The 13,972-nt window shown below is 49.0% G+C and overlaps 2 protein-coding genes across 2 annotated transcripts; one reads left to right on the top strand and one right to left on the bottom strand.

The window, feature by feature from the left end:
- The first annotated feature begins 3,884 nt into the window (after window positions 1-3,884).
- Window positions 3,885-6,224, top strand: LAMTOR4 (late endosomal/lysosomal adaptor, MAPK and MTOR activator 4). Its single transcript, XM_028750441.2, has 4 exons — window positions 3,885-3,987; window positions 4,083-4,169; window positions 4,566-4,683; window positions 5,867-6,224. The coding sequence occupies exons 1-4, from the start codon at window positions 3,985-3,987 to the stop codon at window positions 5,962-5,964; spliced, it is 306 nt and encodes a 101-aa protein (XP_028606274.1). The 5' UTR covers window positions 3,885-3,984; the 3' UTR covers window positions 5,965-6,224.
- Window positions 6,225-7,676: 1,452 nt separating this feature from the next.
- On the bottom strand, window positions 7,677-13,459 carry LOC114607330 (uncharacterized). Its single transcript, XM_077916631.1, is given in 7 exon segments — window positions 7,677-8,545; window positions 8,547-9,787; window positions 10,405-10,531; window positions 11,257-11,339; window positions 11,597-11,678; window positions 11,871-12,375; window positions 13,093-13,459. Coding segments are annotated over 6 exon segments (2,040 nt in total). The 5' UTR covers window positions 12,285-12,375; window positions 13,093-13,459; the 3' UTR covers window positions 7,677-8,452.
- Window positions 13,460-13,972: the final 513 nt, after the last annotated feature.

Here is a 13,972-nt window from a genome sequence, read left to right as displayed (position 1 = left end):
TACTGGACGCCCGTGCCATGCGGTGCCAGATCGGGTGATCCTTGGATAGAATTTTGAACTGAAAATCCCCCTTGCTTTTGGAAGCGGGCTCACGCACGATACACGTGTTACGTGGCACCGACCAGTGCGGCTGGGATTGGGATAGAAAGCAAGACCACTTCCTGCCCCCTCCGTAAGGGCGCTCGGGAAGTTCGGAAGAAGAACTCCAGCCCCTTGCTTTCAACTGAGATGCCCGTTGCGGAGAGTCGGCTGTCTTTCCAAGCCGGGTCTCTCCGTCTTACTTTCGGACTCTCAATTGGTGCGGCTGACTGGAGGGTTTGAGAGGAGAAAGAGATAGAGCTCAGAACCCCCCTTTTGGGTCGAGCAGCGGTCCACATTCTCTCTCACTAACCGGACCAAGAGAAAGGTAAGAAGGATCGATAGAGAGGAGGGCAGAGAATTCAGTTGCCAAGAGATTTCCACCCCCTTCCCACCAGTGCACTGGATTTTCCTTTTCCTTATACTCACGTGTCTTCTATGATGATCCCGGGATCGATGAATAAGCCGGCTGGATCCCTCTTTGCTCCCTGGCTGAACTCCTGGGGCTTTCGATTACCGCCCGGAAGATGGCCGGGGGTCCAAAGGATCTTCCCAGGCAAAATGGCCTGGTGCCGGCTGAAGATTTCGGGGGGCCCGGTCAGCAACGCGGGAGAACCGCCAGCCCCACGTTGGGCTGCCAACTGTTACGGCTAAATCTGGGTGCGGGGCTACCCTGCCACCCAGCTCGTCGGACTAAGTAAGTCCGCGGGTCCCTGCGGAAGAAAATGAGCTCAGCCGGACAGGAGCAAACTGCAGAAGATCCAAGTTTATTGCGCAACAGGTTCAAGACGAGATTGAACAGCGAAAAAGGGGTGACATGAACTTTTGAAACTCCCTCCATGTCCCAGAATACAGTGCAAAATGCATCCCAGTTACATCATGAATACATTAAGGAAAGGTTGGGTTACACAGATTACATCATGAATACATTAAGGAGAGGTTGGGTTACACTGGATTAACATATGGAGGAGGGAGGGGGGAATATGCAGAGAGCTGGAGATATGGAGGAGGGAGGGGGGAATATGCAGAGCTGGAGATATGCGCAGATAAGCACATCCTGAGAAGACAATGGTCCATGTATGCGTAGTCTGTCACCTGGCATTGCCAGGAGGAAAGGTTTGGCAGAGTGATTTTGACAGGATTAGGGTCTTGACACCTTACTTGAGAGATTATGGAGGACAGGGGAGGGGTGATGGAGTCCTAGAGAAATTGAGCAGGGGTGATGGAGTCCTAGAGAAATTGAGCAAATATTTGTAGTGAAGAAGACATGCCCCCCCCTTCCGTAACAGCCAGAAAATTAAGAACAAGCCGATAGTGGACACTGATCATCAGGCAGCAGAGATTAGCCGGCTAAAGCTGCAGGTCTTACTGCTGCAGACCTCATGGAGGGACCCTTCCAGTGTCTATGGTTTGTGGGTCCTCAGAAAAGGTGCAATTTCTGAAGGAGAAAAATCACTCCCTCATTGTAGCAGGAAACCCACCCCACCCATCATTCAGTTTGTACAAACTTCACACACACTCACACTCACACACTACATACGCTACCCTTCTGTTATAAATTCATAAAAAATCAACCACATATCGGATTTGCACTGTTCCATTTTATTTTACTCCATATGACAAGGACTATCAAAGGGGGGTGGCTTGGTTCTGGTCAGCCATAATCACTTCACCATCCCAGCACATCCACAGGAGCCCTGCCCCGTTGCTATGCCAACCCTGATGATCCCAGACAGAAGGCAATCAAGATCACAAAGAACTTGCATATGGGAGTGGATTCAGCATGGACTGAAACAAAGGACAATGATCAGATCTTCCCTCTGGGGGCAGGAAACTGCCAACTCCCCTTTGTCTCCTGGAAGTGACTCATGGGGAGGGGGGAAAGGAGGAACCAGCCAGGTGACAGGACACTCAGGTTACCACCACCAACTCCTCCCTCAACCCCTCCTTTCTGTAATGTATGCATGATGTTTCTGGGGGTGGGCTTGACCTAGAGGAGGGGAATTTCAAAAGTTTTTATAAGGTCTTGCACACCATCTTTCTGGGTCTTTCCTCTCTCCTGCAAGTGAGGGGAACACCCTGTTGCAACAGTTCAATAAAGGCCAAGCCTACAGGCTGCTGTTTTGCTCCAAGTTATCCTGGTTGGTGTCTTTGTTTTGTCCAAGGGAGCCCTCGGATTTTTCCGGTAACATCATGAAGGAAAATGAGAAACTAAGCTGCAGCCTCAGGGAAGCAGCAGCCAAATGGCCCAGGTGCTGGAAAGAATCATTGTGCCGGAGCAGCAGAACGAAAAGATCAGCCCAAAGCTGGAGAAGCTCCAGGAACTCACTGCGTTGAAACTCGACCTGCAGAAGCTGCTTAAACCAAATTTCGAAACGCCACAAAAACCCCTTTAAAACATTTAAAAGCGTTTTCAGCATTTGCCCCAACCCTAGAGTTTGTTCCAGTGAGTCTGGGCTCTTCAAGACGCATAGCTGGGCAATGTCCCTCCAGCTTCCCAGGAGTCTAAAGCAGAGCGGGGTGAGTCTGATTCTCGCCCCCTAGGCCAGGTGGGAAAAGGCCTTGCAGGGAGCGGCCTTCAAGACTCACAGCTGGGCAATCTTGGTTGCCCTCCTCTGCCCACCTTCCAGCTTGTCAACATCCTTCTTAAATTGTGGTACCCAGAACTGAACACAGGATTCTAGGTGTGGTCTGACCAAGGCAGAATAGAGATGGACCATGACCTCCCTTGATCTGGACACTAGACATTTGTTGATGCAGCCTAGAATAGCATTTGCTTTTTTTGCTGCTGCATCGCACAGTGGACTCGTGTCCAGCTTGTGCTCCATCAAGACCCCTAGATGCTTTTCAGATGTGCTGCTCGTAAGCCAGGTGTCCCACATCCTATATTTGTGCAGCTGCTTCTTCCTGCCTTAAGTGCAGAACCTGACATTTGTCCTATACTCTCCATGACCTTTCCATGCTCCAGATCATGGATTTCTTCACAGGTGTACCTACACATCCTTTGCAGAGAACGCTCCTCCTCCTGCTGCTGCCTTCCTGCTCGGTGTCTTCCCTTTGAAGTGGTTATACCTGTCGACTTGGAGCAAAGGGCCAAAGAAAGCGTTGTCCCCCCTTCCTGGCCAAATGCTCAGGAACAATGGGGTAGAAAGGGAGAAAGAAGAGCCCTACAGTCCAGCCATGGGTCTCTCATCCCACCAGGTTTCAATGTGTCTCGTGTGTGGGGCCAGGGAGTTGCAGGTTTCTTCTGGTTCCAATTGCGTATTTTGTGCTTTTGTGTTTATTTCGCCTTTTGCGCTGTGAACCCCTCTTCATCTTCAGATACAAAGGATGACAGTGAACCTGCCTGTGAGGTTATATTGTGCCTCTGTTATCAGGAGCTCCTATTCGTCTTGCTTTATCCTGCTGCTCTTTCAGGGACCTTCAGGGGCAAACAAATAAAGTTAATTCACAATAGGGACCATTGCGAGGAGCTGGAGGCTTTCCTAGACCTTTTACACATTTTACTCCCATTACTGTTTCCTGCGCCTTTCAGGGCTCTTCCTCCCCCACCTCCCCGCGTTTTCCAGCTCCAGCTATTTTTCTGTCAGAGGAAAAAGGCGGGTTTCCCCCCCCCCCCCCTCAAAAGGAAGGGAAAAGGCGGGCTTCGAGCGGGAGATTTTGGCAGCGAGGCTTCGCGCAGGCGCAGTGAGGAGCCCCCCCCGCACCGGCCTTAAGCTGGCTTCCACCACGGAGAGGCTCCAAAGTCCTAGAGCGGCGCTCCCTCCCATCCGCTAAGAGAGCCCCGAGGACTAGAGCGGAGACGTCCTTTATCCGCCCGCTTCCGCCGGAAGTCAAGGTTGGGGAAGTTGTTCGAGGCGGCACCGGAGGGCTCGGTCACGGGACGGAGCTTCGGCGGCGGCGGCGATGGTGGGCGGCTCCCCCCCCCGCGGGAGGGGAAGGGGAGGGGACCCCCCCGCTGACCCCCCGCCCCCTGACTCTCTCTCTCTCTCTCCCTCCCTCAGGCGGCGACGGCGGCGCTGACTCAGGGGCTGGAGCGGGTCCCCGACCAGACCGGCTACCTGGTCATCTGCGACGGGGCGGTGCTGGCGGTGAGGAGGGGCCTTGGGACACGGAGACGCCCCTCTAGGAGCGGGGAGAGGCCGGGGCTCCCCCCTCTCCTGGGAAGCAGAGCTCCTTATATTGGGGGGGGGGGGAGGCAGGCTATTTAGGGAAGTTTGTAATGTTTAATCCTCTATTGTGCTTTTAATATTCGAGTAGGAGCCGCCCAGCCAGATGGGCGGGGTATGAATAATAAATTATTATTATTATTATTATTTATTCTCAGCCTAGCCGACCTCGCAGGGCTGTTGTCAGGGGAGAGTTAAATGCGGGCGGCAAAGCACATGGGCCGCCTCAGGATCCCCTTGCAGGGAGAAGAGGCGGGTGGCAGGGATGCCCCGAGATGCCTGCTGACAAAGGACTCCTCTTCTTTTTCTCCCTGCCAGTCTTCGGGCGACCTGGAGAACGACGAGCGGACGGCTGGGGTGATCTCAGAGCTGGTGAACACGGCCTGCGCTTTCCGCCTGCCCCGCTGCCCCGAGGTGCCCTTCAGGCGTATCTCTGGTGAGAAGGGGGCAGGACCACCCCCAGCACTTGCCAGGCGGGCTTCCTCCGTGGGGCCTCCCTGGATACAAAGGGGAAAGGGGCTGCATCCCACACTTTTGGTGGGGAAGGTCGGGGAGCCTCAGGGGAGCCTTGGCCCCTCTTGGCGTCTGCTCTTCTCCCTCCCCCGTGTAGAGCTGAACTAGGAGCTTCCCTGATGCGTCCTGTTCTTGCCCCCTTTCACCAAACCCTAAAGGAGAGCCAGGCAGGTGGTGGGGAGAGCTAGGATGGTGGGGAGGGAAGGCTCAGCACCCCTCCCCTGAGCCATGGCACCTGCCTTGCATGCAGAAGGTCCCATGGGGGCTCCGTAATGGCAACTCCAGGTATGTCTGCGGAGGACCCTATAGTGGATTCACGGCCAGTCAGTGAAGACAGCACTGGGCTCAATGGACTGAATGGTCTTCCTTGGGAGAAGCACCTTCCTGTCACTGAGCCTGACCTACCTCAGAGGGATGTGAGGAGGAAATGGGGTGACTGCCCCATCAGTGAAGGAGTGGGGAGCAAGTGAGGTTGTTCTGCAGTGTGCTCTGTGTGGGGCTTCCTTGAAACTGCTGTCGGTGCAGGATGCAGGAGTGAGGCCTCGTCAGCATATAACACTTGTACTCAGAGATCTGCACTGGCTGCCCATTTCCTACCAGGCCAAGTTTAAGGTGGCACAATTAGAATGTAAAGCCCTTAACAACTTGGGACCGGTTTACCTGGGAGATCGCCTGAGCCCGCATGTGCCAACCTGACCACTTAGGCTGGCTACAGGTGCCACATAATACTGCAGTTGTATGAACTTGATCACTTAATGTGGCAGCACCTAAACTCTGGAACTCCCTGCCTATGGATGCTAGGCAGATGCCTTCAGTTGCACTCTTCTCGATGCCTGCTAAAAAACATGCAAAACAACCCGCCCTGGTGTTCACAGAATTGATGCCAGTTTAAATCAGTTTTTAGTCTATATTAACTTTTTGAAAGTTTAAAATTGCTGCTGTTAATCTTCCTCAGTGATAATATTATATACTGCTTTGAGGTTTTATTATAACCAGACTGTGTATAAATATATGAAAAAGTACATAAATGCACCCAAGCACCCTGCTGGGGGGTCTCGTCTCTCCTAACACCCTTACTGGGGTCTCTCTCTCTTTCGTCCCCCCAGTGGTGTTTGGGGAGCACTCCTTCCTTGTGACCATATCTGGTCAGAAGCTGTTTGTGGTGAAGAGGCAGAACAGCGTCCGGGAGCCTGTGATCGTCTGAACTTGACCTGCCCGCTTCTGCTGTAACTGTGACTTTGGGAGTGGGGGACTCAAGGAGACTTGGAGTGCAGGAACAAAGCACCTTCTTTTTTGTATGTGTGTGGGGCTCATCCCTGTGTTGATACTGGGTCACAAGAGGGCTGGTGGCTCCTTGGATGCGCTGTACATTCTGCTTAAAGGCTTCGTGCCGCTGGGGGTTTGCTCCATATAGCTGTGGGTGTGATGGCGGTATGTGAAATAAAGTTCTTTGAAAAGAGACAACTAACCTGGTGGACTAGCTGTTTAGTAGAATCGTGGAATTTTAGGGTTGGAATGGACCCCAGGGTCATCTAGCCCAGAACCCCTGACAGGTAGCCACCCAACCTCTTTCAAAATCTCCATGAAGGAGAGTTCACCACCTTCTGCGGCCATAGGACCACAGTGTTGGAAGGGACCCTGAGTGACATCTAGTCCAGCCACATGCAGTGCAGGAGTCAAGCAAAGAATCAGTGGCAAATGGCCATCCAGCCTCTGCTTAAAAACCTACAAGGTAAGAGGTTTCTCGGAGGTTCTCTGTTTCTCGTATGGCAGCAGAAGGGCCTGAGAGCGAAGGCAACCTGGGGGTCGGGAAATGGCACCCCCCCAAAAGGTCTGGATGTATCTGGGTAGCCTGGCTCGTTAGGTGATCAGCACAGCACCCATATAATAGCCTTGCTATCCCCTTGGCCTGACTAGCCTCTTTTTAGCCATGGCCCCACATAAGTAAGATTAAATAAAGGTTTTGCTGGCACGGAAATAAGCTCAATACCACACCCAAGGAATGCAGAGAGAGAAATCACAAACAACACAACTCTGTATATGGCATTAAAAAAATAATAATACACAACATTTCAACACCTTCTAATACATAGAATCTTAAATAATATCTATCATGCCAAAATAATAACCACATAACACTATCTCAAAGCCAAACAGTTCAAATATTCCTGAAAGAAGTCCATGAGAATGACTCTGTAGACTTGTGCTGGTGCAATCCCAATGGAACTCCTGACGATGAGATACCCAGATTTCAATCTCTTTTTGTGAATCTTCTGGTTGGCCTGTAAAGGAACTATATAATGGCGATTCAGTGCTCCACCAAATAAATAAGCTCCAAACTTAGAATGACACTTTGTTCTTTTTGAAAAGGCTATACACCTTGACATATACAGAGCCAAAGCCATTTAGGGCTTTAAAGATCAGCACCAACACTTGGAATTGTGCTTGGAAACTTACTGGGAGCCAGTGTAGGTATTTCAGGACCGGTGTTATATGGTCCCAGCAGCCGCTCCCAGCCACCAGTCTGGCAGCCACATTCTGGATTAGTTGTAGTTTCTGAGTCACCTTAAAAGGTAGCCTGATTCAGAGCTCATTGCAGTAATGTTTATGGTCCCAATATGGACTCTCCATAAATGTTTTCCGATTATTTTGGACACCTGAATGATTGTAATTATGATGAGTTAATAATAGCAGGGGACTTTTAATTAAATATTATCCTATCCTAACCTAGATAGAAATACAAAGAAAAAGAATTAGTGAGGTTGGACAATAGGGAAACATGAATTGAGTTTAATAGATCCATGGCACTTGATTTATCCTACTGTGGTAATAATTTACCTCTATGCCACTGGCCCTTGCCCAGGTGAGGAAACAAACCTTTAAATAACGACGAAACCAAGAGAGCAAACAAAAATGTCCTGTTGGGACTTGGTTTATTAAAACTATTGGGACAATAGGGCAGTTTTGCAAGCTAGAAAAGACTGTCCGCAAAGGAACATGTGAACAAAGGTTTTATAGGGTTTTATACAAATAGCTGCTATACATCACAAAACATCACTGCATACATCAAAAGAGGTCACAGGTAAAGGAGAGTAAAAGTTCTGCTTCGACTCTGTTTTCAGCTCCCCTCATTTATCTTGGGGAACCCCAACCCTTAGGTTTCAGCTTTGGCACTTGGCCTCCAGTTGCCTTCAGTAAGGGGCAAATCGCCCTTCCATGTCCCTGGCACACTTCAAGGAGCCGCTTGCTTAGCACTCCAGAACTAATGCAAAACCTCCCTCCTTGGCTGGGCATTTGTGCCTTTCTAGTAATGCAAATACACCTCCCACAATCCAGGGTCAGATCAGCATGGAATGCAGTGTAGACGTGTGGCGTGAGAGATCTGCAAACTGTAGGAGCATAAGAATCAAATCACTCATTGATACACTGATACGTAGTCCCATAAAAGCATGAAACAACTAAAGCAAAATCTATACAATATGAAAAATTATTTAACTCTGCCAACAAAGAATATTCATTTTTCTCACATGTGCACAAGAATTTCTTTAGGTTTGATTGTGATGGACTGTGAGATTGGCCCTCTCATTGAACTTATTTCCACATTCTCAGCACTGTTGTGGCTTCTCCCATGAATGAATTGTTAGATTGGAAGTGAGATGGGGACTCAGACTGAAGCTTTCTCTGCATTCCAACTAGTGATACGGTTTCTGCCCTGTACTAATTTTTTGATGGAAAGTGAGAATCATCTTGGAATTGAAGCTGTTTCCATGTTCTAAGGATTTAAAATGGTTCCTCCCTACTATGAGTCCTTTCATGTGAAGTGAGACTTCTCTTACGACTGAAGCTGTCTCCGCATTCCAAGCACTGATATAGTTTCTCCCCTGTATGAATTCTTTGATGCGAAGTGAGATTGGCCCTGTCACTAAAGCGCCTTCCGCATTCCAAGCAAGGATATGGTTTCTCCCCTGTATGGATTCTTTGATGGGAAAGGAGATGGTGGCTGTGACTGAAGGTTTTTCCACATTCCAAGCACTCATATGGTTTCTCTCCTGTATGGATCCTTTGATGCGAAGCTAGATTGTTGCTCTGACTGAAGCTCTTTCCGCACTGCAAGCACTGATATGGCTTCTCCCCCGTATGAATTCTTTGATGCGAAGTGAGATTGGCCCTGTCACTAAAGCTCTTTCCACATTTGGAACAGGGATAAGGTTTCTCCCCTGTATGAATTCTTTGATGGGAAGTGAGATGGGCACTTTGACGGAAGCTCTTTCCACATTCCAAGCAATAAAATAGTTCCTCCTTTGTATGAATTTTTTGAGGGGCTGTGCAATTGGACATCAATGTGAAGTTTTGTCCCCATCCTAAGCACTGATGTGGTTTCCCTTCTGTATGAATTCTCTGATGGGAAGTGAGATGGGCACTCTGACTGAAGCTCTTTCCACATTCCAAACACTTATAGGGTTTCCCCTCCATATGAATTATTTGATGGGAAGTGAGATGAGCCCTTTTACTGAAGGTCTTCCGACATTCTGAGCACTGATATGGTTTCTCCCCTGTATGAATTCTTTGATGGGATGTGAGATGGGCACTCTGAGTGAAGCTCTTTCCACATTCCCTGCACTGATACGGTTTCTCCCTGATATGAATTTTTTGATGGGCTGTGAGATTTGACTTCACACTAAAGCTCTTTCCACATTCTGAGCACTGATGTGGTTTCTCCCCTGTATGAATTCTTTCGTGGGAAGTGAGATGGGCACTCTGAGTGAAGCTCTTTCCACATTCCATGCACAGATATGGTTTCTCCCCTCTATGAATTCTTTGATGGGAAGTCAGACTATCCTTCCGACTAAAGTTCTTTCTACATTCCAAGCACTGATAGGGTTTCCCCCCAAAGGGATTTATTTGATGGGAAATGGAAATAAAGTGGTGACTGAAGCTCTCTCCATGCTCCAAATGTTTATATGGCTTCTGCACTGTGCAGATTTTATCATGGTCCCTCTTGTTCTTAATTTCCATTTCACCACTACCTGCAACAAAAATAGACACAGATTAGAGCCTGAGGTCTTGGTCTTTCCAGTTCTTAATTTCCAATTCATCACCACCTGGAACGGATAGAGAAATGGATTACAGCCAGATTACAGGAAAAAATAGAGCTCAAATTATTGAACAATGCTAATTAACACTTGTGATACAGGAAGAACTGAAGGGAATTAGGAAGTCTCACTACAGGGATCACCACATTTGTTGAAAGGCATTAGCTAACATATTTATGGGAACCTGAGGTTTGAAAAGCTTGGCTCTTTTCCGGAGTGGACTTTGCTTGGCCCAGTCATGGATTCAACACCAATTTCCAATGTCAGTCATCTCTTTAGTCAACTGAAATTGGACAGAAGGAAAATATAATAATAATAATAATAATAATCTGACAGAAACTACCACCTCCTTCCTAACCAGCCCAGCCCAATCATTTTAATCTTACTATCTTCTATAATGTTTAAAAAAGCAAAACTGGAGGGGGGGGGGTTTCCAAATCGCCACTGCTGGGGGTTGCGCTCTTGAGCTCCATCAGAATATTGGAGGCTCATCACATAGAGGTATGGATTGAATTTCAAAACAGATAATATGATCTGACAGGGAGCCTTACCAAGAGAGGCCACAATCCCACGATTCTCCTCCATTACGTCTTTATGCAGAGCTCTCTGGTCAGGATCCAGCATGGCCCACTCCTCGTCTGTGAAATGGACAGTGACATCTTCAAAGCAGACTGGACCCTAAAATATAAAGAGAAACGTCCTCTTCTTAGACAGCACGGCTGTGTTGTTTTATGGGGGTGTTTGGCTTCTTCTTCTAACCACTTAATCGGAAGGAAACCACATCATGCACCTGCTGGGGCTGTTTAGGTGAACCCTGGTCAATGTTTTGGATACTTTGTCAACTGCTTAGAAGCCTATTTTAGCATTTAACAATCAATATAGAAATTAAACTGCAACTACTGATAAATAGGGACGCAGGTGGCGCTGTGGGTTAAACCACAGAGCCTAGGACTTGCCGATCAGAAGGTCAGTGGTTCGAATCCCTGCGATGGGGTGAGCTCCCATTGCTCGATCCCAGCTCCTGCCAACCTAGCAGTTCAAAAACATGTCCAAGTGCAAGTAGATCAATAGGTACCGCTCCGGCAGGAAGGTAAACGGCGTTTCCGTGCGCTGCTCTGGTTCGCCAGAAGCGGCTTAGTCATGCTGGCCACATGACCCGGAAGCTGTACGCCGGCTCCCTCAGCCAATAAAGCGAGATGAGCACCGCAACCCCAGAGTCGGTCACGACTGGACCTAGTGGTCAGGGGTCCCTTTACCTTTACTGATAAATAATGCTAGGAACATTCAGAAGCCTAGTTAAGTGGAGGTGGCTGTTCATTACTCTCAGGGAGATTCGTTCAGCCCCAGAGGATTCCTGGCTGCCCCACCTCAGCCTCTTTCCCCACAATGCTCCTTCCTGCTACCTGATCTGATTCCATAGCTGCTGCTTCCCTTCCACCACCATTAAAAGATGGATGAGGAGATCTTTCCAGCACCGTTCTGACACCTGCAAGAGACAAAGGTAAACAAGAAGCCATGAGCGCATGCTTCTGTCAGAGGTGAAGCGATGCAGCTCTAACTGCAGATGGTGCATGCATTTGCACATCTGTACAGATTTCATATTTTAGCTATGTAAAAATACACCCCCCCTCCTTTGGGCTCTTGGCCCCAAGTGTCTCTCCAAAAAGATGGAGAAAAAACACACATTAGTTACAAAATACACACAATGTTATCAAAGAGATGGAAAAACTAATTTCTTCTTACTCAGTGGCCTCTCTTCAGTCATCAATGGAATCCTCTCCGCCTCAAAGTGATTGGCGCTCATTTCTGCAAATGGATAGTTTCCCTGAAATAGCAACAAAGATTAAAACAGGAAATGGGAAGAATGCCTAGAAGTGGAATGGCAGAGGCAAAACCTTTTAGGGCATCAGAGATAATTCCTTGGAAGCTTAAAAAAAAAATTAATATAGAGATATTTTGGATACTCTCCCTCCTTTTCAGAGCCCCTTGGGAGTATCCAGAGGCAAGTCTCTCTCACCTGCTGCTCTGCCTGCTTCCTCTCCTCTGCCTGACTCAGGAGGAAACCTTCGGCCAGGGCCACCGCCTGGGAACTGGTCTCCGCTCCACATTCCTTCACCCAGATCTCCATCTCTGGCGGAAGGACGGCCAGAAACTGCTCCAAGATCACCAGGTCCAGCATCTGAGCTTTCGTATGCTTTTCTGGATTCAGCCACTGATGGCAAAGGTGGTAGAGTTGGTTGCAAATCTCTCGGGGTCCTTTGGTCTCCTGGTAGCACATCTGCCTGAACTGCTGGCTCTTCATATCAGAGTGGAGGGTGTCCTCCTCACCCAGGATCTTCTTCACAGAGTTTTCCCAGAATCCCCCACTGCTCTCAGTTTCCATGGCATGGCCTCTTCCTGCTTCAGGGCCAGATGAGTCTTGCTCATCCATCTGGGCTCTCAGGAATCCCCCAAGAGATCAGAAGGAATCCTTTGGTCTTCTGCCAAGTTCTGTCTGTCCAAATCAGAAGTGATACCAAATTCTACAAAGCAAAGAAAGAGGTTCCCTGAGCAAGTGCAGATGAGTCTTGCTTGGAACCAGGGTAAAAATTCCACCACAGCCCAGACACTATGCTCCCCCCCCTTTTTTTTTGGAAAGGAAGAAGGAGTAGAACCCAAATTTTTTCGTATAATCAGCCATGGCAAAATCCAAAATCAAAACAACTAGAATGCCTATATTACACAAATCACTTGAAAAAACATGTAAACGTAATAGGTGAAACAGGGGAATATCCAGGAATTGCATTTTGTACATACTGGGCTTGGTGGTTAACCGAGTAAGCTACATTTTAATATCACGATGTTGACTTTGATGTTATGAGAAGTTGTATCTAATTTTGAGAGTTTCTAGTAAACAACTTTACAATTGTTATTACACAGCCTATTACATTTACGTGTTTTTGTGTGTGTTTTCAGTCAACAAATCAAGTCAGGCCCATGACTGAGTATAATTTGCACACCAGGCCAGAGTGGGGGTCCTAACCCTGGGGTCCTCTAGGGCTGCTCTCTCTCCCTCCCCCACTTCAGTCCACATTTCTTTCCTGCTCCATTTTCTAGCACTGGGAATCGACAATGTATTCAAGAAAAACTACAGGGTCGGGACGCCCTTTTCTTTGTTCTTAGGGCCAGATCCAACCCCCCAAGGGCCAAGTGGGTGATGCCAAAGATTAGCCCTGAAAAGTGAGTAAAGTAGGACTCACCTCCTTTCTGCAAGTTGTTTTAACCTGTTTTTGGTACTGTGTTTTAATGTGGTTTTCTGCCCTGGGAATCTAGGGTGAAGGGCAGGTAATTAATGATGACGATGTTACATGACTTAACCCCCCCACAGCCAGATATGCTTGGGGTTCCTCTGGGGTCCAACATGGGCACTTGAGGCTCAGGTGGCCTCAGTGACTAGGAGTGACCAGTTCCAGTTCCGGCCAGCTGAGCAGCCACAGTAGGACAGAGATGCCGGGCTCAGATGGGATTATTGCAGTGCCCTGTAGGTGGGCATTTCATTCACACAAAAAGACAGAGTGTTTGCCCTTCGCCGTCTCCCCATTGCAGCCTCACTGGGGGGGGGGGTCCCCCATGCATAAGCTGAACAGCCCCCGTCCCATGCACCCTCCCCTGCAGCCCTGGGACCCCCTTCTCCCCAGTGCACCCTAAGTGCGGAGAGAGAGGAGACTCACCAGGTCCCAGGAGGCGCCACCCAGGCAGAAGGGGCTGTCAAAATATGCCCCCCCTCTTCCCTCGCAGGGAGGCACTGGGGAGGGAGGGGCTTTTGCACTGGAGGACTTCTCCCCTCTTTCACCTCCTCTCCTCTCTAGGAATCCAGCCCCGTTGCTTTTAACCCTTGGCAAGCCGAGCGCACCGAGCTCACTCCTCTTTTCTCGTCTCTCTGCAGAGCAAGACTCCAGGAGGAAAGCAGCGCACTGCGCACACTCCATAAAACCTCTCTGGGCGGGTGCAAAGGGCGGGGCTGCTCCCCATTCATCATTTCGAGATGGGGGGGCTGAGATCGGGGCGCTCCGCTTTGCAAGGGTCGCAGGGAACTGAGCTGGACTCCTAGAGAGTAGAGGAAAGGAAGGAGGGGGTGGG

Source organism: Podarcis muralis, chromosome 12 (genome assembly GCF_964188315.1).
Source record: "Podarcis muralis chromosome 12, rPodMur119.hap1.1, whole genome shotgun sequence".
Classification (NCBI taxonomy): Eukaryota; Metazoa; Chordata; class Lepidosauria; order Squamata; family Lacertidae; genus Podarcis; species Podarcis muralis.
The sequence above is the reverse complement of the archived record's forward strand: the minus strand, read 5'-3'. Positions and strand labels throughout refer to the sequence as shown.

Coding starts and splice junctions, on each gene's coding strand:
- LAMTOR4 (XM_028750441.2), top strand. Junction 4,170..4,565: donor GCGACGGGGCGGTGCTGGCG/GTGAGGAGGGGC, acceptor TCTCCCTGCCAG/TCTTCGGGCGACCTGGAGAA. Junction 4,684..5,866: donor GCCCTTCAGGCGTATCTCTG/GTGAGAAGGGGG, acceptor TCGTCCCCCCAG/TGGTGTTTGGGGAGCACTCC.